Below are 21,843 nucleotides of genomic sequence, written 5' to 3'. Positions count from 1 at the left end.
GCGAGAGAAGAGAGGGACAGGATTCAGACGGTTCAGGCTCTACCAAGGGAGGCGGGAGGTGGAAGCCACAGGGACATGGACTCTCTAGCCCGACACAGCTGCGCAGAAAAGAAGAGTTTCCTATCCGCGGAGGAGTGGAAGCAAGAGATGACCACAAGTGGGAGTCCTGGGCAGATGGATCCAAGCTGCAGGTGACCTCAACCCCTCCCACCCCACGCAGGACTGGCCAAAGGCAAGGACCAGGTTTCATGCCAGAGGTTCTCAACTTGGCACGAGGGAGTCACCTGAGGAGTCTGGGGACTTCGGGTTTTTTGTTTTTTAGAGACAGGGTCTCGCTCGGTCACCCAGGCTGGAGTGCAGTGGTGCAATCATGGCTCACTGCAGCCATTGCCTCCTGGGCTCAAGCGATCCTTCTCCGGTCTCAGCCTCCCAAGTAGGTAGGACTACAGCTCTGCACCAGCACGCCTGGCTAATATTTTCTATCTTTTTGTAGAGCTGTGTCTCATTATGTTGCCCAGGCTGGTCTTGAACTCCTGGGCTCACATGATCCTCCCATTTTGGCCTCCAAAAGTGCTGGGAATACAGGTGTGAGCCACTGGGCCCAGCCTGGAGGTATAATACTTTAAAAAAATCCTGGCCCTATGGAACGTCTCATTATTATCTTTGCAACTTCCTGTGAAGCTATGATTATTTCAAAATAAAATGGTAAAAAAATTTAAATAAATCCTAGTGCCCAGGAAGCCCATCGGCTAATCCCAGGATCCAGGCATTGCTCCACAGGCAAGACTGCAATCCCTGGCTTCTGTCTTCCCTCCTTCCACCAGCTGTAGGGTGCTCAGGGCCAGACCAGTCACCGCCCTGGACAGGACTTCCGACAGTCATTCTGTAGCATCGGCAATCACTCTGATCCTAACCTTAACCCTAGTTTCCTCTGATTTTTCCTATTTTTCTTTTCTTTTTTTGAGACAAGATCTCACTCTGTCACCCAGGCTGGAGTGCAGCGGCACAATCTCAGCTCCCTGCAGCCTCGACCTTCCTGGACTCAGGTGATCCTTCCCTCCCAGCCTCCCAAGTAGCTGGGACTACAGGTGGCCGCCACCACGCCTGGCTAATTTTTTAATTTTTTGTAGAGATGGGGTTTTGCCATGTTACCCAGGCTGGTGTCAAACTCCTGGGCTCAAGTGATCCTCCCCACTTGGCCTCCCAAAGTGCTGGGATTACAGGCATGGGCCACCGTGCCCAGCCTATCTTTACTTTCATCATATAGTTATGGTTTTAAATTTGCTTCTTGATAGGCAAGCTATTAATCAGTCAAAATCTGTAAGGAAGTAGGGTACCTGAGGGTGGTACCCTGGCTCAGGAGCCCTTATATCCACCCCAGGGGAGGGGAGCAGCCAGGCCTGGGCTGGACATTCACCCATCACCTTTTCTAGAGGCCAAGGAAACACCACAGGCTTCAGAGTCCAGGAAACCTGAGCTCTAATCCTAACAACATATGATCACGTGCAAGCTGCATAATCGCCAAGTCTCAGTTTCCCCATATGTCAAATGGGAGGACAGTTCCCACCTGGCAGGGCTGCTATGAAAATGTCATCAGATAATGAATGGCGAGTGCTCTGCAGAGGAGGCCCATGGTTCCCAACCCTGGTGGCACAAGAGAATCACTAGGAAAGTGACCAGGTCTGCCTCTGGGGCGAGCAGTGGCCTTAGCACCATGTTCTCCAGGTATGCGGCCAAGACGGGGTGGGTACACAGCAAATGGTAGCAATTCTTCATTTTTTCCTCACAAACCCTCTGAACAGCGCAAACATCCCAATTTTGCAAAGGGGAAAATGGAGGTTCAGACAGGGGAAGTGATTTGCCAAGGGCAGGTGGTGGCTGTGAGGGTGTGGTTTGCTGGGATAGGGGGTTGGTTATCAGAGAACTCATGCCAGGGGGACCAGCAGGGTGGGGAGGGTCCATCTGTCAGTGCTGGGCTTGTCAGACTCAGCGCACCCAGCTGGTGCTACAGACACCACTGCCCGCCCTTCCCTGAGGGGGTAGGCTAGTGGAGGGCATGTGGACATTGCCCTGGACCCCCCTGAGGCTGTCACGGCTGAGGCTGGCAGCAGGGCTGAGCCTGAGTCCTGGACAAGGGGCTCTTCCAGGTGGCTTGGCATGGGAGTATTCCAGGCTGCCTGCGTCTGCTCAGTAGTTCCCGACCCCAGCCACACATCAGAATCACCAGGCAGTTTTTAAAGTACATGGACACCCAGCCCCAGCCCTCCCAGGTTCTGCTTTAATTCATTGAAAGGGAGGGCATCAGAATCGTTTAAATCTCCTCAGTGACTCTGAAGCGTACTCAAGGTTGAGAATCCCTGGCCCAGGCCCTGCACGAGGAAGCCCATGCTCTTGCAATGGGTATTCAAGGCCCCTCGTGATCTGACCCTATGGGTCCTTCTTGCTTCATCTCCCAGAATTAACAGCTGCCCCTGGTGCCCCATGTTTCTTTGCTCATTCACTTAGACATTCATCTGCCAAACATTCACTGAGCACGTCCTGTGTGCCAGGCACCACGCCAGGCTGAGGATTTAAGTGGAGAACAAGTCGGAGCTAGTCCTTCCTTCTGGTCCAACAGTCACACTAATCCCCATGGATGTAAGCGGGGTAAACATCTAGTGTGTAGCCAAATGACCTGACCCGTTCTAGGGGTCGGGGAGGATGTCCCTGAGGATTTGCTGCCTGACTTGAGTTCTGAGGTGGGGGGGCCTGGCTTGGGGCAGGGAGGACAGCAGGAAGGGCATGTCTGCAGAGGGGACAGCTTATGCCCAGCAGATGCAGTGGCCAGGGTGGCTGCAGCTGGGAGGGAGAGGCCGGCAGGACAGGGCCTTTGCCCAGAACACACCATCGTCATTGGGCACAAGCTTGCTAAGGAGAGGGGCCCTATTTTATCCACCTTTGAATCTTCAGAGCCTGCAGGGAGCCGAGGATACGCTGAATGAATGAGCCGTGAGATGAAGGCTGGAGGGAATCCTTTTGAGGACCCACAGGCACTGTACTTACTTAGTAAGCCCTTATGTGCCATGCGGTCACCAGGAGGTTACTGAGCCCCTGTCATAGCCCTGGGAGGTGGGGACTGTTGTAGCTGTTTTACACATGACAAAATGAGAGCCACAGTGTTAGTGAGTGACACCTGGGGACTGGTGCCCTGCACCTGACCACGGCAGATAGATCATCAGCCCCTCTGAGGGCTAAGGGATGTGCCCCAGGCCGCGAAGCTGGGAGCAGAGCTGAAGTCAAGTTCAGTCACACAGCATATCTTCAAGTTCCTGCGGTTGCTCAGGGTGAGCAGAAGCCCTGGGGCAGCCTCCCGAGGAAGTGGAAAGACGCCATGTGCCAGCTCGGCCCCTAGTAGCTGGGGACCCAAGGCGAGGGAACCCACTGCTCTGGGTTTTATTTCATTTATTACTATTTTTTTTAAAACAGGGTCCCACTCTGTTGCCGAGGCTGGAGTGCAGTGGTACGATCTCGGCTCACTGCAGCCTCTACCTCTTGGGGTCAAGTGATCCTCCTACCTCAGCCTCCTGAGCAACTGGGACCACAGGAATGGGCCACCACGCCTGGCTAATTTTTTTATTTTTGTTTTTATTTTTTATTATTTAGAGATGGAGTCTTGCTCTCTTGCCCAGGCTGGAGTACAGTGATGTGATCTCAGTTCACTGCAAGCTCCACCTCCCAGGTTCAAGCAATTCTCCTGCCTTAGCCTCCCAAGTAGCTGGGATTACAGGAACCTACCACCACACCCGGCTAATGTTTATATTTTTAGTAGAGACAGGGTTTTGCCAGGTTGGCCAGGCCAACCTGACCTCAGGTGATCCACCCACTTCAGCCTCCCAAAGTGCTGGGATTACAGGTGTGAGCCACGGAGTCTGGCCAAATTTTTTTATTTTCAGTAGAGATGGGGTTTCACCATGTTGCCCAGGCTGGTCTTGAACTTCTGGACTCAAGCGATCCTCCCATCTCGGCCTCCCAAAGTGCTGGGATTACAGGTGTGAGCCACTGCTCCTGGCCTGCTCTGGATTTTGAAGTCATCACCTGTAACGGGGGGTGCCTGGCCTGGCCTGCCCAGCCTCTTACAGAGCTGTTCTAAGGACTGAATGTGTTGGGGATGTGAGGACGCTGAGAACGCAGGAGCCCTGGGGAACTCCTGTCGCCTGCTGCTTCATCTTTTCTATAAGTGACACAGGGACCTCTGCCAATCAGCCCTGGATCCCAGGATCCAGCTGTTCACAGCTGAGAATCTGGGACTAGGTGATCTTGGCCCAGCTCCCTCCAGATCACAGCCCACAATGGATCTGCACAACAGAGAGAGCCTTAGCGTAACACCAGGGTTAGAGGCCTCCTAGGGACCTAGGAGACCCCACTGCCCATGAATTTTCCTATGGCTTTCCAACCACAGCCACGCCTGGCCTGCTGAGCGGTCTGGCCACCCCCTCACTTGAACCTCTGAGCCTCAGCTCCCTCATGTGAAATGCGGAGAGTCTGGGAAGCCTTTAGAAACACCATGTCTAGTCCCCAGACCTACCTCTGGGGAGTGGATGGGGTCGGGGAATCAGTGGTTTTAACCTAAAGGTCTCCAGATGATCCTAACCTGCAGCCAGAGTTAAGAATCACTGCCCTAGAGAGTTACTCAGAAAAGCAAATGGCGAACTATGAAAAGCACCCGGCATGTAGCAGGCACTCGACCCATGCTCATTCCCTGTTCGTGAACTCTCAGTTTCAGGCCTCTTTTTTTTGAGACAGGGTCTCACAGGGTTGCCCAGGCTGCTCTTGAACTCCTGGGCTCAAACAATCTCCCACTTCAGTGTCCTAAAGTGCTAGGATTACAGGTGAAAGCCACCACACCTAGCCCCAACCAGAGAACTCTCTCTCCACTTCTCCTCCCTTCTTGGCTGCTGGATTTGGTTCCTTCTTCAGAGGCCCTATCCCAGAATCCTGCTCACCAACCTACAGGGCATTGGCCCCACTCTGGCTCATTCCAGGAGCTCTTGGGCCACCCTCGGCCCACCACTAAGTGCCCTCACCTCTCAACCTGGCTCCTGCCAGTCATGCTCTGGACCCTCCCTGGCTGTGCCTCAGGGTGAACGTCCAATCACAGCCATGCAATAGCACAACTCCCCGCTCTGGGCACCTCCCGGGAAACAGGCCCTGTGCTAGGCACTTCTGACCTTAGCTCATTCACCCCAACTGTTCCCGCGCTGAGAGGCCTTTCTCAGAAGAGCCTGCCCCCTTCTGCAACTGGGTTATTCACCCGTGCCTGCAGCCAGTCATTCAACTGCCACTGACCGCACTCAACTGCTCCCTACGAAGCAGTCTGCGCTGTCAAGGTAGGTCTGGGCACGGCAGCTAAAGCCCTTCAAAGGCTGCTCTCTGCCTTTGGAACAGGGACCCCCTCTCCACCCCCTGCTTACAACGGCCTCCACAGGCTTGGAAGATCCCTGTCCCAGAGCCAGCTTGAGCCCTACCATTCTCCCCTGGCCTGCTCCGCCCAGCCACACCCTCTCCCTCCTGCTCCCAGAGCCCTGGTGCTGGACTCAGGGCTGCCTGCTTCTCTGCACACCCTCCACCCAGAACCACGTGGCTGGCTTTCCCCTATTTCAGCTGTTGGCTCAAACATCACCTCCTTCTAGGGCCTTCTTCCTGTCCACAGAGCCTGGCAGGTGCCTGGAGCACAGAGCCTTCAGTCAGGGTTGCTGGGGAAAGAGCTCATCTACCAGCCTGCTCTTTTGAGGGTCCAGTGGCCCAGGCCTCCCTCTCTTTTGATCCTCAAAGAGCCCAGACCCAGACTGTCACTGACACACGGGGGTCTTTGAAAATAAGAAAGATCAGAGAGCAGGGCTCCAGGAGCCCGGCCCCCAGCCAGCGGCACCCACCTCGGAACATGTCGTACCAGACCTTCTTGGCCTTGAGGTGCTGCAGCCCGTTCAGGTGCTTCTTGCGGTTGTGGAGGTTGTCCTGGAAGGAGCGGTCGCAGTAGTCACAGAAGTATCGCTTCCCCATGGCCACTCAGAGCAGGTGTTTGCTGCCTGGGAAGCCACAAAGAGCTCAGATCAGACCACTGGAGAAAACACACCCCTCACCAGCCCCCCGAATCCTTCCTGAGGACCAGGCCTGAGCCCAGGCTTTACTCACATGCACCCCGCCCCATTAGGAGTGTCAGGCTGATGAGTATGGCCTAAGAGGCCTCATGCCAGAGGGATCTGTTAACCATTCTGATGCCCAGCCTGCAACTCAGACCAGTTAAAGCAGAACCTCAGTGGGTGAGACCTGGGCACTGTTTTTGTTTGTTTTCGTTTTTGTTTTTTTGAGAGGGTCTTGCTCTGTCACCCAGGCTGGAGTGCAGTAGTGCAAACACAGCTCACTGCAGCCCCGACCACCTGGGTTCAAGCAATCTTCCTGTCTCAGCCTCTCAAACTGCTGGGATTACAGGCATAAGCCACTGTGCCTGGCTGCTATTTGGTATTGTTTAAAGTCTATCACGTAATTCTAACATGTAAGTAAGCTGAAGGACTGCCACCTTACACCCTGTGGCTGGCCTCCCTTGTCTCCTACCACATAGGGTTTTCTATGTTTGAGACAGAGTCTCGCTCTGTCACCCAGGGTGGAGTGCAGTGGTGCGACCACGGCTTACTGTAGCTTTAACCTTCTGGGCTCAAGTGATCCTCCCGCCTCAGCCTCTCGAGTAGCTGGGACTACAGGTGCGTGTCATCATGCCTAACTTAAAAAAACAATTTTTTTGTAGAGATGGGGTCCCGGTATGTTGCAGAGGCTGGTCTCCTGGGCTCAAGTGTCCTCCCGCCTTGGCCTCCCAAAGTGCTGGGATTACAGGTGTGAGCCACTACCCCACCCCCTACCATACCTCTGACCTCCACATTTGCAACATAGAGGACACATCAGCCTCCCCTTTGCTCCTCACACATGCCAGGCACATGGCCACCTCCTGGCCTTTGCACCCGAGGCTCCCCAAGGATGGGTGTGCCCTCCTGCAAACACCCGCCTCACTTCCCCCTCTTGACCCCTTCCATCTTTCCTCCAATGCTACTTCATTCAAGATGGCAGAATCTTCCACTTAACTTCCTCCACTCTCTGCTTTATTTTCCCTCATAGCATGTATCACCCTTTGATACCGTTAGGCTTTGTATCCCCACCCAAATCTCATCTTGAATTGTAATCCCAATAATCCCCACGTGTCAAGGGAGAGACCAGGTGGAGGTAACTGACATGGGGGTGGTTTCCCCCATGCTGTTCTCGTGACAGTGAAGAGTTCTCACAGGATCTGCTGCTTTTATAAGGGGCTCTTCCCGCTTTGCTCAGCACTTCTCTCTCCTGCTGCCTTGTGAAGAAGGTGCCTGTCTCTCCTTTCCCTCCTGCCATGATTATAAGTTTCCTGAGGCCTTTCCAGCCATGCGGAACTGTGAGTCACTTAAACCTCTTTCCTTTGTAAATTACCTAGTCTCCGGTATTTCCTTATAGCAATGTGGGAAGGGACTAATACACCCTTCATGCAATAAGTTACTTGTTATGTTTATTGTCTTTCTCCCCCAGTAAGAATATAAACCCATGAGGGCAGGTTTGTGTTTTGTTTACTGCTGGAGCCCCAGCACCTAAAATAGTGCACACTACAGACTAGGCATCGAAGTACTTGTTAAATGAATCAATTCCCGTTTTCCCTTTGGGAAAACTGAGGTTCAGGGAGGCGGTGTGATTCCTCCTGATAAGCAGAAGGCAAACCAAGTCTCCTAACGTCACACTGCCGGGTGTCCTCTCTTCCACAGCCAGTTCAAGGCTTAGAGAAGCCAGAGGGCTCACGCAGTGAATGCTGACAGCTTCCCAAGGAGATCACTAAATTATCAGGTGGCAGATCCGAATCCAGTCACAGAGGGAAATGAAAACATTTTGGGGTCTTAAGACCCCTCAGCCATGGTGATCACAGCCACCACTCCTGACCCAGGAGATCTGCAGCCCAAGGTGGGTGGCAATTCAATGACTCTCGCGGCCAGCCCTTGGGTCCGTGAGTTTGGTGCCGCAAGACAGGAGGACAGATGGGTCCACTTGGGGCCGCCAAGGGGGATCTGCCAAGGCTGAGCCCAGACCAACTGCTCACCCTGTGGTCAGACCCCTCACTTCACAGAACAGGTTCCTGAGGCCCAGGTGAGGAAGAGAAATGATCTCCCCCAGGTCACAAGGTAGCTATTGGGGCTAGCAGCCAAAGCCCCAGACTCCCAGGACCTGATCACCACAGTGGACTGATGGGGGAACACAGCTCAGGAGGAGGAGACTGCGGACAGACGCAGAGACAGTCCCAGCAGCCAAGCAGGTTGATGGAGAAAGCCACTCTTGCAGCAGACAGGGACAGCAACCATTAAGTCAGGGGCTGTAATGGGATCAGGAATAGCCAGTCATTCAAAATGAAAACATATAAAACCTCTCTTCTCCCATTACTGCAGAGAGACCGTGTCCCAGACACGCACACTTGATATATTAAATTTGGCAGCTCTAATACACCCCGTCTTGCCAATAAACTTATAGGAATTGGATTGAAATTGTAAGAGATGAACGTTTAACGGCCGAGTGCTAAACCAAGCCATTCAGAAAGCATGAAGCTCCAAGAAGCTGCTGGCGCCGGAGAGTAATGGGGAAGGGAGGGGACGGGGAGGGTGGTTCTCTGACAGACTGGAACAGAACGGTGGCTCTGCAGCCTACTTAGCTGGACAAAACCACACAGGCATTGAGAAGCTGCCTGTGTGACCTTGGGCAAGTCACTTCCCGTCTCTAGGCCTCTACTTCCACTGTGGGAATATGACGCAATGGCTGCTTGCTCAGGAAGTGGTACAGAGAAGTTTGCTAATGCAAATGGTGAAAAAGACGCTGATAATGTCTGGCATTAAGCAAGTGCTCAATAAATGTTACCTATTATTAGGGCTAGTGGTTTATTGAATACCTACTATGTGCTGGCACTAAGCTGAAAGCTCTATATGCATCATCTAATCCCCAGGACAACCTGTCAGGTAGGGCCTGTTATGCGTTTTTAGATGGGGGCACTGAGGTTCCAGAAATGAAGTGACTGAGCCAAGGTCACACTGCTAGGAAGGAGCCCAGTTGGGCTTGGAATCCAGGTCTCAGGCCTCTAGGGTCCCCACTCCTAATCACATAATGAATGTCTCCTCCTTAATCCCAGCACTTTGGGAGGCTGAGACGGGTGGATTGCTTGAGTCCAGGAGTTCGAGACCAGCCTGAGGGAAACCGCATCTGCACAAAAAATGCAAAAATTAGCTGAGCGTGGTGGAGCATGCCTGTAGTCCCAGCTACTCAGGAAGTGAGGCAGGAGGATGGCTTGAGCCCAGGAGGCAGAGGCTGCAGAGAGCTGAGATTGAGCCATTGTACTTTGGCCTGGACAACAGAACAAGACCCCCAACCAAAAAAAAAAAAAAAAAGGCTCCTCCCAACAAATAATACTAATTTTCCAATTTTCCTTTATTAACCACTAACTACACCCTAGGACCATGCTAACCCCCTCAAACCCCAAGAGTTGTGGATTATAATCTCACTCATGAATGAGGGAACTGAGGCTCAGACAGGTGCCATGAGGGACCCCAGCTCACACACGTAGGAAGGGCAGAGCAGGCCTCAGGGTACCTGCCCACCCATGCCCTCCTCTGCCCATCCATCATCTAGCACATGGGAAGTGCTTGGCCATCCTGGACAGGTCAACAGGACCCCACATTCTAGTTCCAGCTCTGCCACGTGGCTGTCTGTGACTCAGCCACCTGTCATCTCTGAGCCTCAGTTTCCCCATGTGGGAAGCGGCAGGACCGGGTGATCTCTAAAGGCCTCTCTGGTTCTAATATCCAGTGATCAGATGAGAAGATGCCCACAACAATGCTTTTTTAAAAAATTTAAAAAATGGTCTCACCATGTCGCCCAGGTTGGTCTCGAACTCCTGAGCTCAAGTGATCCTCCCATCTCTGCCTCCTGCAATGCTGGGATTACAGTCGCGAGCCACCGCGCCCGGCCGGCAATGCTTTCTATCTACCTGTCACAGACACATGCGCAGTGTCAGGCCAGGGAGACCGGCGGGCAGCACAGTCCCTCTGAGACGGGAAAGCATGCTCACTGAGCACCACCTGGGCGGGCCCCTCCCTGACCCTCTCGCCCTGAGAAGCAGGTCACAGCACCCCCATCTCACCTCCGAGAGTGGGATACCCAGCCTGGGGACAGCACTGAACACCAGGACCGGCTATCTCTGCACTTCCGTGCCTGGGGAGGCTGTCCAGGGACAGGGTTAAGAGCTGTCTCTGGAGTCAGATGTCAGGGCTAACATCCAGTCACCACTGCTTCCTAATTTTCTCACTCGGTGATCCTGGCATTTCTGGCCTTGTTTTCCTGCTATGAAAACTGAGATAATAACAGTGTTCAGGCCAGGTGCGGTGGCTCACACCTGTAATCTCAGCACTCTGGGGGCTGAGAAGGGTGGATCACGAGGTCAGGAGTTAGAGACCAGCTTGGCCAACATAGTGAAACCCTGTCTCTACTAAAAATACAAAAATTAGCTGGGCATGGTGTATGTGCCTGTAGTCCCAGCTACTCAGGAGGCTGAGGCAGGAGAATCGCTTGAACCCGGGAGGCGGGGGTTGCAGTGAGCAGAGATCGCACCACTGCCCCAGCCTGGGTGACAGAGCGAGACTTCATCTCAAAAAAAAAAAAAAAAAAAAATTAGCCGGGTGTGGTGGCACGCACCTGTAATCCCAGCTACTCAGGAGGCTGAGGCAGGAGAATCACTTGAATCCAGGAGGCAAACAGAGGTTGCAGTGAGCCGAGATCGCACCACTGCACTCCAGCCTGGGTGACAGAGCGAGACTCCCTCTCAAGAAAAGCAAAAAAAAAAAAATAAATAAATAAATAAAACAACAAAACAAAAAAGAACCAGCTGTGCAGATCCCCCACTGCCCAGGGATGGCACTGGCGTAAGGGGGCACACATTCCACCTACTTCACAGGTCTGTCCCCACAGGCATGTGACTGAGGCCACGTTCCTAGACAGAGGCTGGCCTTCAACAAGATGACCTCGCTCAGGTGTAAAATTCTAGAGCTCCTGAACCAAATGCCTCCCGTTCTGATGCCTCTGCCCATGTTAGGATAGGGTTCAACTTGCAGAATCCTCTGGACACATGCAGCGCACTGCCAGACACACAACTTGGCAAGCAGAATGCTGGCTGGAGTTCAGCTCCAGCTCCCCTCTCAGCCAGGTGCCCTTGCACAAGGTGCAACCTGCACCACCGTACTTGGCAGCCGAGGCAGGGGTCAGGGACAGGGGAGAGAGTAGACAGCTGGAGTGTCTCTAAACAGCGCGCAGACACCAGCATGGGGTGCTGACTAAGCTGGCCCCCTCTGCTGTGATTCATCCCCATCCTCTGAGGGTGGCACGCACAGCAGAGTGTGAGCGAGGTCCCGTCCGGAACACAGAACCATCCGGCCTCACTCCCTGCCAGAAACACAGGTGGTGCCATCCACCCACTCCCAGGGACCAGATGCATGGCTGCAAAGGCATCTGCTGGATCCCGGGAGCATTGGCTCCGGGGTGACAGTGCTGGCTCCTCGTGGCCAAGGGGCAGCGGGCAAGGCTAGTGGGACAACCTCTGGGCCACATAGGTCACATCTGAATTCCAGCTCTGCCGCTTATAAGCTGGGTGACCCCTGGGAAGTCATTTCATCTCTGTGGATCTATCCTTAGCTATAAAATATGGATCCCACAGCTGCTGAGATTTACCGAGGCAGTAGTACATTAAGATGCCTAGTAGCCAGCTGCAATGGCTCAGGCCTGTAATCCCAACATGTTGGGAGGCCGAGGTGGGAGGATCACTGGAGCCCAGGAACTCGAGACCAGCCTGAACAACATGGGCAGACCCCATTTCTACAGAAAGAAAAAAAAAACTAGGCAGGCATGGTGGTGCACACCTGTAGTCCCAGCTTTGCTATTTGAGAGGCTGAGGTGGGAGGATAGCTTGAGCCCAAGGAGGTCAAGGCTCCAGTGAGCTGAGACGGCACCACTACACTCCAGCCTGGGTGACAGAGACCCTGTCTCAAACAAAGAAAAAAAGGTGCCTAGCATACAGTTCCTGCTCAATAACGGAGGCTGTTACTGTTGTTACTATTATCATTCAGGTTGCCCATCCCCTGGCCCTCTAAGTGAACACACTCTGAATCCTGCTTTAAAACCGCAGTCACAGCCGGGCACGGAGGCTCATGTCTGTAATCTCAGCACTTTGGGAGGTGGGTGGATCACCTGAGATCAGGAGTTTGAGACCAGCCTGACCAACATGGTGAAACCCCATTTCTACTAAAAATACAAAATTAGCTGAGCATGGTGGCACACACCTATAATCCTAGTTACTCAAGAGGTTGAGGCAGGAGAATTGCTTGAACCCAGGAAACAGAGGTTGCAGTGAGCTGAGATTGTGCCACTTGTGCTCCAGCCTGGGTGACAAAGCGAGACCTTGTCAGAAAAGACAGACAGAAGAAAGAAAGAAAAGATGGAAAGCAGGAAGGAAGGAAGGAAGGAAGGAACGAAGGAGGGAAGGAAGGCAGGCAAAAACTAGTCAAGGCACTGTGGGGTGCCAGAGGGGAGAAAAGAGGCTGGGGATGGTGGGTGAGGGGTGACAGCTTCAGATTTGATTCCCGCTTGCTTGGCACTTCGCTTTCATTCCTTTATTTAATCCTCCTAGAGACGCTCTGAATAGATATCAATATCAAGTGTCCATTTTGCAGACCAGAAAACAGGTTTGGGAATCCTCAGTCCTAATTTGTTCACAGCCACATCCAGAAGGACTCTAACAATATTCATAACAATGACTGTTAGTGTCGGCAACAGTAATGACACTCACATCAGTAACCAATAACAATCACGTCTCATCATCCTGAGCTGCCAGTGGGCCAGGGTGCCAGGGACCCCCACATCCCCTCCTGTGGAGCCTTCACCATGACACTGTGAAGCCACGTCCCCAAGGCCTCACAGCCAAGGCACACCAGAGCTGGCACGCACACTTGGGTCTGGCTGACCCCAGAGCCCACTCTCTCCCCATCCCACCGTCCTGCCACGAGGCTGTTACAGGGCAAACATTTGTGCTTCATCAATATTCTCCATTCCTTTTGTTGTGTGTGTCTCAGGTACAGACAGAGCTGGCTTTGGCACAAGGCAAAAATAAGCCAACAGCTCGGCCTTTGGCCAGGGGCTGGGATGCGCACTATAATTATCCTGGACTTGTGCTCACCACGGGCGACCCTGAAGCTCACCTGTTATTTTTTCTAATTATGGCACCTCCAGACCCCAGGTAAACAGTAAACCACAGCCAGAGAACGGTTTTATTGCACGCCCACTAGGAGCTCAGTAATGTCCCAGTGTCACATATGCCTGCCATCTGGAGTTGATGGCATCGGAACCACCCTGTGGGGGTGGCCTGCAGACTGCTGGTGCAGGACCCTGCTCCGAAGGAAGTGCCAAGGAAATCCAGAGGTCTTTCCTGACCGGATCCCCGTATGCTAGAGGCATCCTTGAGATCTTTGGGTGGCAGCCACACACCTTTTTCATCCCGACCTCATCCCTACGTTTGCCTCCTGCTCTCCCCTGGGGTAAGGCACCTCATCTTATTCCCATAGGTTTAATGCAGCGAGGGGCCCACCCACTGCAATTTCTAACTCGGCAGGTCTAGGACAGGGCCAGGATCTAAGAAAGTCCTGATTCAGACTCCACAAAGAAATGCGAGTCCAGGCCGGGCACGGAGGCTCGTACTTGCAATCCCAGCACTTTGGGAGGCCAAGATGGGAGGATCACTTGAGCCCAGGAGTTTGAGACCAGCCTGGCAACATAATGAGACCCCATCTCTACAAAAAAATTTTTTTCAATTTGACCAGGCACAGTGGCTCACGCCTTTAATCCCAACACTTTGGGAGGCCGACGCAGGTGGATCACCTGAGGTCAAGAGTTCAAGGCTAACATGGTGAAACCCTCATCTCTACTAAAAACACAAAAATTAGCTGGGCAGGATGGTGCATGCCTGTAATCCCAGCTAGTCCGGAGGCTGAGGTAGGAGAATCACTTGAATCTGGGAGGCGGAGGTTGCAGTGAGCCAAGATTGTGCCATTGCACTCCAGCAAAGTTAGCTAGGTATGGTAACACACACCTGTAGTCCCAGCTACTTGGGAGGCTGAGGTAGAAGGATCACTTTGAGCTCAGAAGTTCAAGGCTTCAGTGAGCCTCGATCATGCCAGTGCACTCCAGCCTGGACAACAGGATGAGACCCCCATTTCAAAAAAACAAACAAAAAAAAAACCAAAACAAAAAAAAAGAACTTCACAGGAAAAAAAAAAAAGAAACGCTAGCCTAAGGTAGCAGGTGATGGACAGAACAGAGAGGGTGAGAACATGCTCAAGGTCACACAGAACAATCCTTTGAAGCTGTTTTTTCTTAAACACAACACTCTAATCACCAACCCAGGTCTGAATCCAACCCCTGCCACTCTCAGGCTGTGTAACTCTCAACAAACTACTTACCTCTGAGTTTCATCTGGAAGATGAGGGTAATGACTCTATTTCATAAGATTACTATGAGAATTAAATCATGCATGCTAGGTGCCTAGCACTGTGCCTGGCACGCCAATGGTGCTTCATACACGCTTGTGCATGTGGCAGCCAGCCTCCAAGCCCCCAGCAATCCTACCTCCTGACTTTCACACCTTGTGTAGTCCCCTCACAAGCTAGGTCAGGGTTGATCTGTGTAACCAAGAGAACAGAGCAGAGGTGAGGGTATGCCATTTCCAAGAACAGGTTATAAAAGACATGGCAGGCAGGGCACGTTGGCTCACGCCTGTAATCCTAGCACTTTGGGAGGCCAAGGCGGGCGGATCACTTGAGGTCAGGAGTTCGAGACCAGCCTGACCAACATGGGGAAACCTTGTCTCTACTAAAATACAAAAAATTAGCCGGGTGTGGCGGCGTGCGTCTATAGTCCCAGCTACTTGGGAGGCTGAGGCAGGAGAATTGCTTGAACCCGGGAGATGGAGGTTGCAGTGAGCTGAGATCATCACTGCACTCCAGCCTGGGCCACACACACACAAAAAGGCACTGCCGCTTCCATCTCAGTGTCTTCTTTCTCTGATCACTTGGTCTGGCGGTAGCCAGCTGCCACACTGTGAGCAGCCCTGCAGGGTGGCCCACGTGACAAGGAACTGAGACCCCCTGCTAACAGCCATGTGAATCCATTTGGAAGCAAACCCTCCGTCCCCAGTTAAGCTTTCAGATGACTGTACCCTGGCTGGTATCTTGAGTGCCACCTCCTGAGAGACTCAGCCAGAACCACTCAGCTAAGCAGTGCCCAAATTCCTGACCCTCAGAAACAGTATGAGAGAATAAAAGTTTGTTGCTTTAGGTTGGATGCAGTGGTTCATTCCTGTAATCCCAGCACCTTGGGAGGCCAAGACAGGAGGATCGCTTAAGTCCAGGAGTTCAAGACCAGCCTGAGCAACATAGTAAGACCCTATCTCTACAAAAAGTATTTTTTAAAAAATTAGATGGGTGTGGTGATGCATGCCTATAGTTTCAGCTACTTGGGTGGATGAGGTGGGAGGATTGCTTGAGCCCAGGAGATGAAGGTTGCAGTGGGCCGAGATCATGCCACTGCACTCCAGCCTGGGTGGCAGAGCAAGACCTCGTCTCAAAAAAGAAAAGGCAACTTAATAGGATTACGTGCAGATTTTTTTTCATTTGATATCTATTTTTTAAAGTTTCTATATTTGGCATGTATTGTTTTAAAATTTACAAAAAAATAAAAAATAAATTCTCTTCAAAAAAAGTGGGGTCTAGTCCGAATTCCGAATGCAGCAGTGTTGGTGACTAACTGATCACAACCAGGTACAGATTTCTTTGTTCCTTCTCCACTCCCACTGCTTCGCTTGACTAGCCTCTAAAAAAAAAGAAAAAGAACAAGTGGGAAATTTGTAAGGCAGAGATAAATCCTATTCCTTCTCCCTCTGGAGGCTGCCATGGAGGGTTCCAGAGACCTGGTTCACTCGGATGAACCAGCCAGGGGTGGTGAGTGAAAGACACAGAGCAGACATTCCCTGCAGCCCCTGGATGAAAACTGACAAGGCAAACCCTGATTCCAACCAGACTTGGCCTAGCACACCCCAAGGCCTGGTGAAGGTCGGTTGAGCCTGAATCTGGGCTCCAGGGACTGCGGGCTGGAGACACAGTTTCTCAATAGATGGTTACAGGTCCCAGGAGGCCAGAGTTTCCAAATAGGAAAGGTAAAAATAGTCTGAATGAGGCTCCTGAACCAGATACTTGGACTCAAAACTGTCTCTGCCTCCCGCTTCTTCTCTCCCCAGTCTGGGTGCCAAATATCATCTGATCCTCTATCTCCACTGTCACTACTGCCCAAGACAGAACTCAGCTCCTCACCTCTGGACTCCTCACATCTGGACAGCCCCCTCCGTTCACTGTATCATAAGCACCATCAGATCAACTCTCCTTAAATCATCCCTGCTCAAAATTTTCCATGGCTTCCAAGTGAGAACCTTATTAAAAATGAATCTCAGCTAAATGCAGTGACTCACACCTGTAATCCCAGCACTTTGGGAGGCCAAGGCCTCCCAACTCCTGATCAGTTGAGGTAAGGAGTTCAAGACCATCCTGGGCAACATAGTGAGACCCCTGTCTCTAAATTTTTTTTTTTTTTTTATTAGCCAGTTGGGGTGTCATGTGCCTGTAGCCCTTGCTACTCGAGATGCTAAGATGGGAGGATCACTGGAGCCCAGGAGTTTGAAGTTATAGTGAGCTCTGATCATGCCACTATACTCCAGCTTGGGTGGCAGACTGAGACCCTGTCTCGAAAAAATAAAAAATAAAAGGGGGCCAGGCACAGTGGCTCATGTCTGTAATCCTAGCACTTTGGGAGGCTAAGGTGGGCAGATTACCTAGGTCAGGAGTTGAAGACCAGCCTAACCAACATGGTGAAACCCTGTCTCTACTAAAAATACAAAATTAGGCCGGGCATGGTGGCTCATGCCTGTAATCCCAGCACTTTGGGAGGCCGAGGCGGGTGGATTGCCTGAGCTCAGGAGTTCGAGACCAGCCTGGGCAACACGGTGAAACCCCAACTCTACTAAAATACAAAAAATTAGCCGGGCATGACGGCATGTACCTGTAGTCCCAGTTACTCGAGAGGCTGAGGCAGGAGAATTTCTTGAACCCAGGAGGTGGAGGTTGCAGTGAGCTGAGATCGCATCACTGCACACCAGCCTGAGCAACAGAGTGAGAGTCTGTCTCAAAAAAAAAAAATTAGCTGGGCATGGTTGCAGGCGCCTGTAATCCCAGCTACTCAGGAGGCTGAGGCAGGAGAATCACTTGAACCTGAGAGGCGGAAGTTGCAGTGAGCCAAGATTGCACCACTGTACTCCAGCCTGAGTGACAGAGACAGACTCCTCCGTCTCAAAAAAAAAAAAAAAAAAAAAAATTAGTTTAGCGTGATGGTGCACACCTGTAATCCCAGTTACTTGGGAGGCTGAGGCACGAGATTGAACCCAGGAGGTGAAGGTTGCAGTGAGCCCAGATCATGCTACTGTATTCCAACCTGGGTGACAGAGCAAGACTCCGTGTCAAAAACAAAAACAAAAAGTCTCCTGGGTCAGGTCCCCAGAAATCCTGATTTAGCAGATCTGGAGGGGAACCTAGAAACCTGCATTTTAACTATCAAGTCTAATACCCCTTAAGAAGCAAAAGCCTGGAGGAATGAGCTTTCCCTCGAGTTCCAAATGCAGTCGCTGCTGGGGACAGTTACTCTGGGTAGACACAGCCCCCTGGACTCATGTCCCAGCTAGAAATCAGTTCAATGATGAATAGCCTCAGGTCACTGAAGTGGTAATCCAACTGCATGCTAAGCACAATTAGTTAAAGTGGATAAAGCTGTTTTCTTACTAGATAAGCATCTTGTCACACTCCTGGAAAGTTTAGAATTAAAAAATAGAAGCATAAGGGCAAATCAAATTCACTGTATTAATGTTCTTATCCTAAATTGAGTAATAATCAGTATATTTTTGGAATTAAAAAGTAGCTGTAGGCCAGGCACGGTGGTTCATGCCTGTAATCCCAGCACTTTGGGAGGCTGAGAGAACAGAATCGCTTGAACCCAGGAGGCGGAGATTGCAGTGAGCTGAGATCGCACCACTGCACTCCAGCCTGGGCAACACAGCGAGACTCTGCCTCAAAAAAAAAAAAAAAAGTAAGTAAATAAATAAATAAATAAATAAAAATTAGGCTGGGGAGATGGCTCATGTCTGTAATCCCAGCACTTTGGAAGGCCAAGGTGGGTGGATCAGTTGAGCTCAGTAATTTGAGACCAGCCTGGCCAACATGGTGACACCCCTAAAATTTTTTTGTCTCTACAAAAAATATATAAGAAAACCAGAAAACCAATGAGTGAGGCATAGTGGCATGCACCTGTAGTCCCAGCTACTTGGAAGGCTGAGGTGAGAGTATCATTTGAGCCCAGGAGTTGGAGGCTGCAGTGAGCTATGATCATGCCACTACACTCCAGCCTGGGCAACAGAGTAAGACCCTTCTCAAAATAATAATAATAATAATAATAATAATAACGCAGCGTGGTGGTGCACAGCTGTAATCCCAGCTGTTTGGGAGGTTGAACCAGGTGAATTGCTTGAGCCCAGGAGTTCCAGGCTGCAAGGAACTATGATTATTATAACCAGGAATTATGTGCCACTGTACTCCAGCCTGGGAAATGGAGGGAGACCCTGTCTCTACAAAAATAAAACATAATACAACCAAACAAAACAAGCCACACCTTTAACTCCCTGTGGTCTTCCCTACTCATTGCACCTAAAATGATTCTCTCTCCTCTGAACTTCCCATCAGCCAGATTGGTTGGAAATGATCAGCAAGACCTAAGTAGTCTTCCCCTAGAGTCTCACAACTTCCTGCTCTGAGGGGCTCCCAGGATGCTTTGCAAATAGTAAAAAACCACAGTAAGGATAACTCATGGATGTAAAGCATTTCACTTTTTACCTTCTGATCCCCTAACCTGGTATTACTGTTGCTATTTACAGATGAATTACAAGATGGCCCAGAGAGTCAAAGCCTGATCAATGTCACAGAGTCAGAGGCAGAGCCAGGCCTGCAATCCAATCCCTGGTTTTTGTTTGTTTTGTTTTCGTTTGAGCTCTGTCACCCAGACTGGAGTGCAGTGGCGTAATCTCGGCTCGTGGCAGCCTCCACCTCCCAAGTTCAAGTGATTCTCCTGCCTTAGCTTCCCAAGTAGCTGGGATTATAAGCAGGTACCACCACACCCGGCTAATTTTTTTTGTATTTTTAGTAGAGACAGGATTTCACCATGTTGGCCAGGCTGGTCTTGAACTCCTGACCTCAAGTGATCCACCCACCTTGGCCTCCCAAAGTGCGGGGATTACAGGTGTGAGCCACCGCGCCCGGCCCCTAGTTTGTTTTTTGTAGAGATGGTCTCACTGTGTGGCCCAGGCTGGTCTTCAACTCTTGGCCTCAAGTGTTCCTCCTGCCTTGGCCTCCCAAAACGCTGGGATTATAGGTATGAGCCACCATGTCCAGCCCAGTCCCTGGTTTTGAATGCCACCCCTATCCGGATGACTCTTCTCAGGCTCATACCTCTCCTCTAAACTCCAGATCCGTGTCCTCATTTGCCTCTAGACACCTCCACTTGATGTCTGTGGGCCAGCTCAAACTGACGCGGACAAAACAGAATTTAAGATAATTCCTGTTGATTTTAAATTGTTGAGGTCAAAACTTAGATGTCAGCTGGACGCGGTGGCTCACACCTGTAATCCTGGCACATTGGGAGACCGCGGCAGGTGGATCACTTGACACCAGGAGTTCAAGACCAGCCTGGTCAACATGGTGAAACCCTGTCTCTACTAAAAACACAAAAATGAGGTGGGTGTGTTGGCGTCTGCTTGTAATCCCAACTACTCAGTAGGCTGAGGCATGAAAATTGCTTGAACCTGGGTGGCAGAGGTTGCAGTGAGCCGAGATGGCACTCCAGCCTGGGCAACAGAGCGAGACTCTGTCTCAAAAAAACAAACAAACAAACAAAACACACAAAAAAACTTAGAATATCCTCCTTGATTCCTCTTTCCTGTGCACCCTACACACATCTGCTAGCTTGCTCTGTCTGCCCTACCTCCCAAATTACATCCCAAATCCAATCACTGCTCTGCTCCACACCCTAACCTAAATTACCACCCATCAGGCCAAGCGTGGTGGCTTACGCCTGTAATCCCAGCACTCTGGGAGGCCAAGGTAGGAGGATCACCTGAGGTCAGGAGTTTGAGACCAGCCTGGCCAACATGGTGAAACCTCATCTTTACTAAAAAAAAAAATTAACTAGGCATGGTGGCAGGCGCTTGTAATCCCAGCCACTCAGGAGGCTGAAGCAGGAGAATCACTTGAATCCGGGAGGCAGAGGTTGCAGTGAGCCGAGATAGCACCACTACACTTCAGCCTGGGCAACAGAGCGAGACTCCATCTCAAATAAATAAATAAATAAATAAATAATCACCCAACTTCCCTCAACTGATCTACTGCAATAACTTCCCCCTCACAGTCCACTCTCCATAGACCAGCCAGGATGATGACATTAAAGTGCAAATTAAATCTTGTCGCATTTCTGCTGAAAACCCTTCAGTGGCCTCCTAGTGCAATTAGGAAAAAACATGACTCCCTGGCCAGACGCGGTGGCTCACACCTGTAATTCCAGCACCTTGCAGGGCCGAGGCAGGAAGATCGCTTGAGCACAGAAGTTGGAGACCAACTTATCAAAAACAAAAACCAAAGAAAACAAGACTCCGTAACGTGGGTTCCAAGGCCAGATATCAGCTGACCGGAGTCCACCTCTTCATAATCCACTCTACTTCTTTCCCTCAAACATCCCAGGACTGTAGCTGCCTCAAGGCCTTTGCACCAACGTTTTCCTGTTCAACTCTACTATTCATTCAGCTATCTAGTCAAGTGTCACCCCCAGAGCAGCCACCCAGGGTGCAATGTCACCACCACTGCCTCTCCAGTCAACCAAAGCACTATGTGTTTGTTGCACTGTACCTCCCCCACCTGCCCACTCAGTAGATTGAGCGCTCTATGAGAACAGGGACTTGTTCACTGCTGGGTCCCCAGAGCAGGGAACAGAACAGGCGCTGGGAAAACATCTGTTGAATGTCCCAGGTACTCCAAACCCGCTCTTTTCAATACCAAGCAGGTCCCAAGTCTCCAGCCTTCCAGACCAGGGTTGCCGGATGCGAAGCCCAGGGGTGAGAGTAACAGGAAGCAGGGCAGATCCCTCCCTGCCGTTAAGCCAGCGTGAAGGGTTTAACCTCCAGGACAAGACTTTTGCCACAGGCTCCAGCTCCTGGCCTAGACTTGGGGCTGACGGAGGGGACAAGGTGAAGAGATGAGCCAGGGTCTCGGGAACCCAGATCCCCTCACCCCTCTATCCACTCCCCATCCCAAGGAATGGTGTGTCCCGCCGCAGGGCGTACGGACAAAGACGGAAGCCCTCAAGTCTTCCAATGCGGGGAAAAGAGACTAGGACTCGCCCCTCGGCGTCTGGCGGAAGGTACCTGGCTCCCCGGTGGCGGCAGCTCCGAGCTCCTCCTCCTGCGTCCCCACGTCGCGCACTGCTTGCTGGGATTCGTAGTCTCGCCTTGGCCATCAGCTCGCCCTTCCCAGAGAGCTTTAGGAATCCAAGCCAGGACGGGGCGGAGGGCGGGGGGAAGGT

General features: G+C 51.6%; 1 protein-coding gene across 9 annotated transcripts in view; it reads right to left on the bottom strand.

The window, feature by feature from the left end:
- Positions 1-21,800, bottom strand: part of ZMAT5 (zinc finger matrin-type 5) — a 31,828-nt gene extending 10,028 nt beyond the window's left edge. Inside the window, exons 1-4 of one of the 9 annotated variants that reach the window (XM_021921444.2) lie at positions 15,341-15,554; positions 14,752-14,804; positions 14,586-14,598; positions 5,913-6,065 (exon numbers count right to left, since the gene is read on the bottom strand). In XM_021921444.2, the coding sequence (XP_021777136.1) occupies positions 5,913-6,039 (127 nt within the window). In that variant the 5' untranslated portion in view covers positions 6,040-6,065; positions 14,586-14,598; positions 14,752-14,804; positions 15,341-15,554. Of the gene's footprint in view, positions 1-5,912; positions 6,066-6,171; positions 6,380-8,143; positions 8,252-9,952; positions 10,073-14,585; positions 14,599-14,751; positions 14,971-15,340; positions 15,555-21,685 lie in introns of those variants that run through there. The other 8 variants (XM_017945207.3, XM_021921439.2, XM_021921443.2 and 5 more) reach the window with 8 other exon arrangements.
- Between the last annotated feature and the right edge of the window lie 43 nt (positions 21,801-21,843).

This window comes from Papio anubis, chromosome 16, assembly GCF_008728515.1.
Source record: "Papio anubis isolate 15944 chromosome 16, Panubis1.0, whole genome shotgun sequence".
Classification (NCBI taxonomy): domain Eukaryota; kingdom Metazoa; phylum Chordata; class Mammalia; order Primates; family Cercopithecidae; genus Papio; species Papio anubis.
The sequence above is the reverse complement of the archived record's forward strand: the minus strand, read 5'-3'. Positions and strand labels throughout refer to the sequence as shown.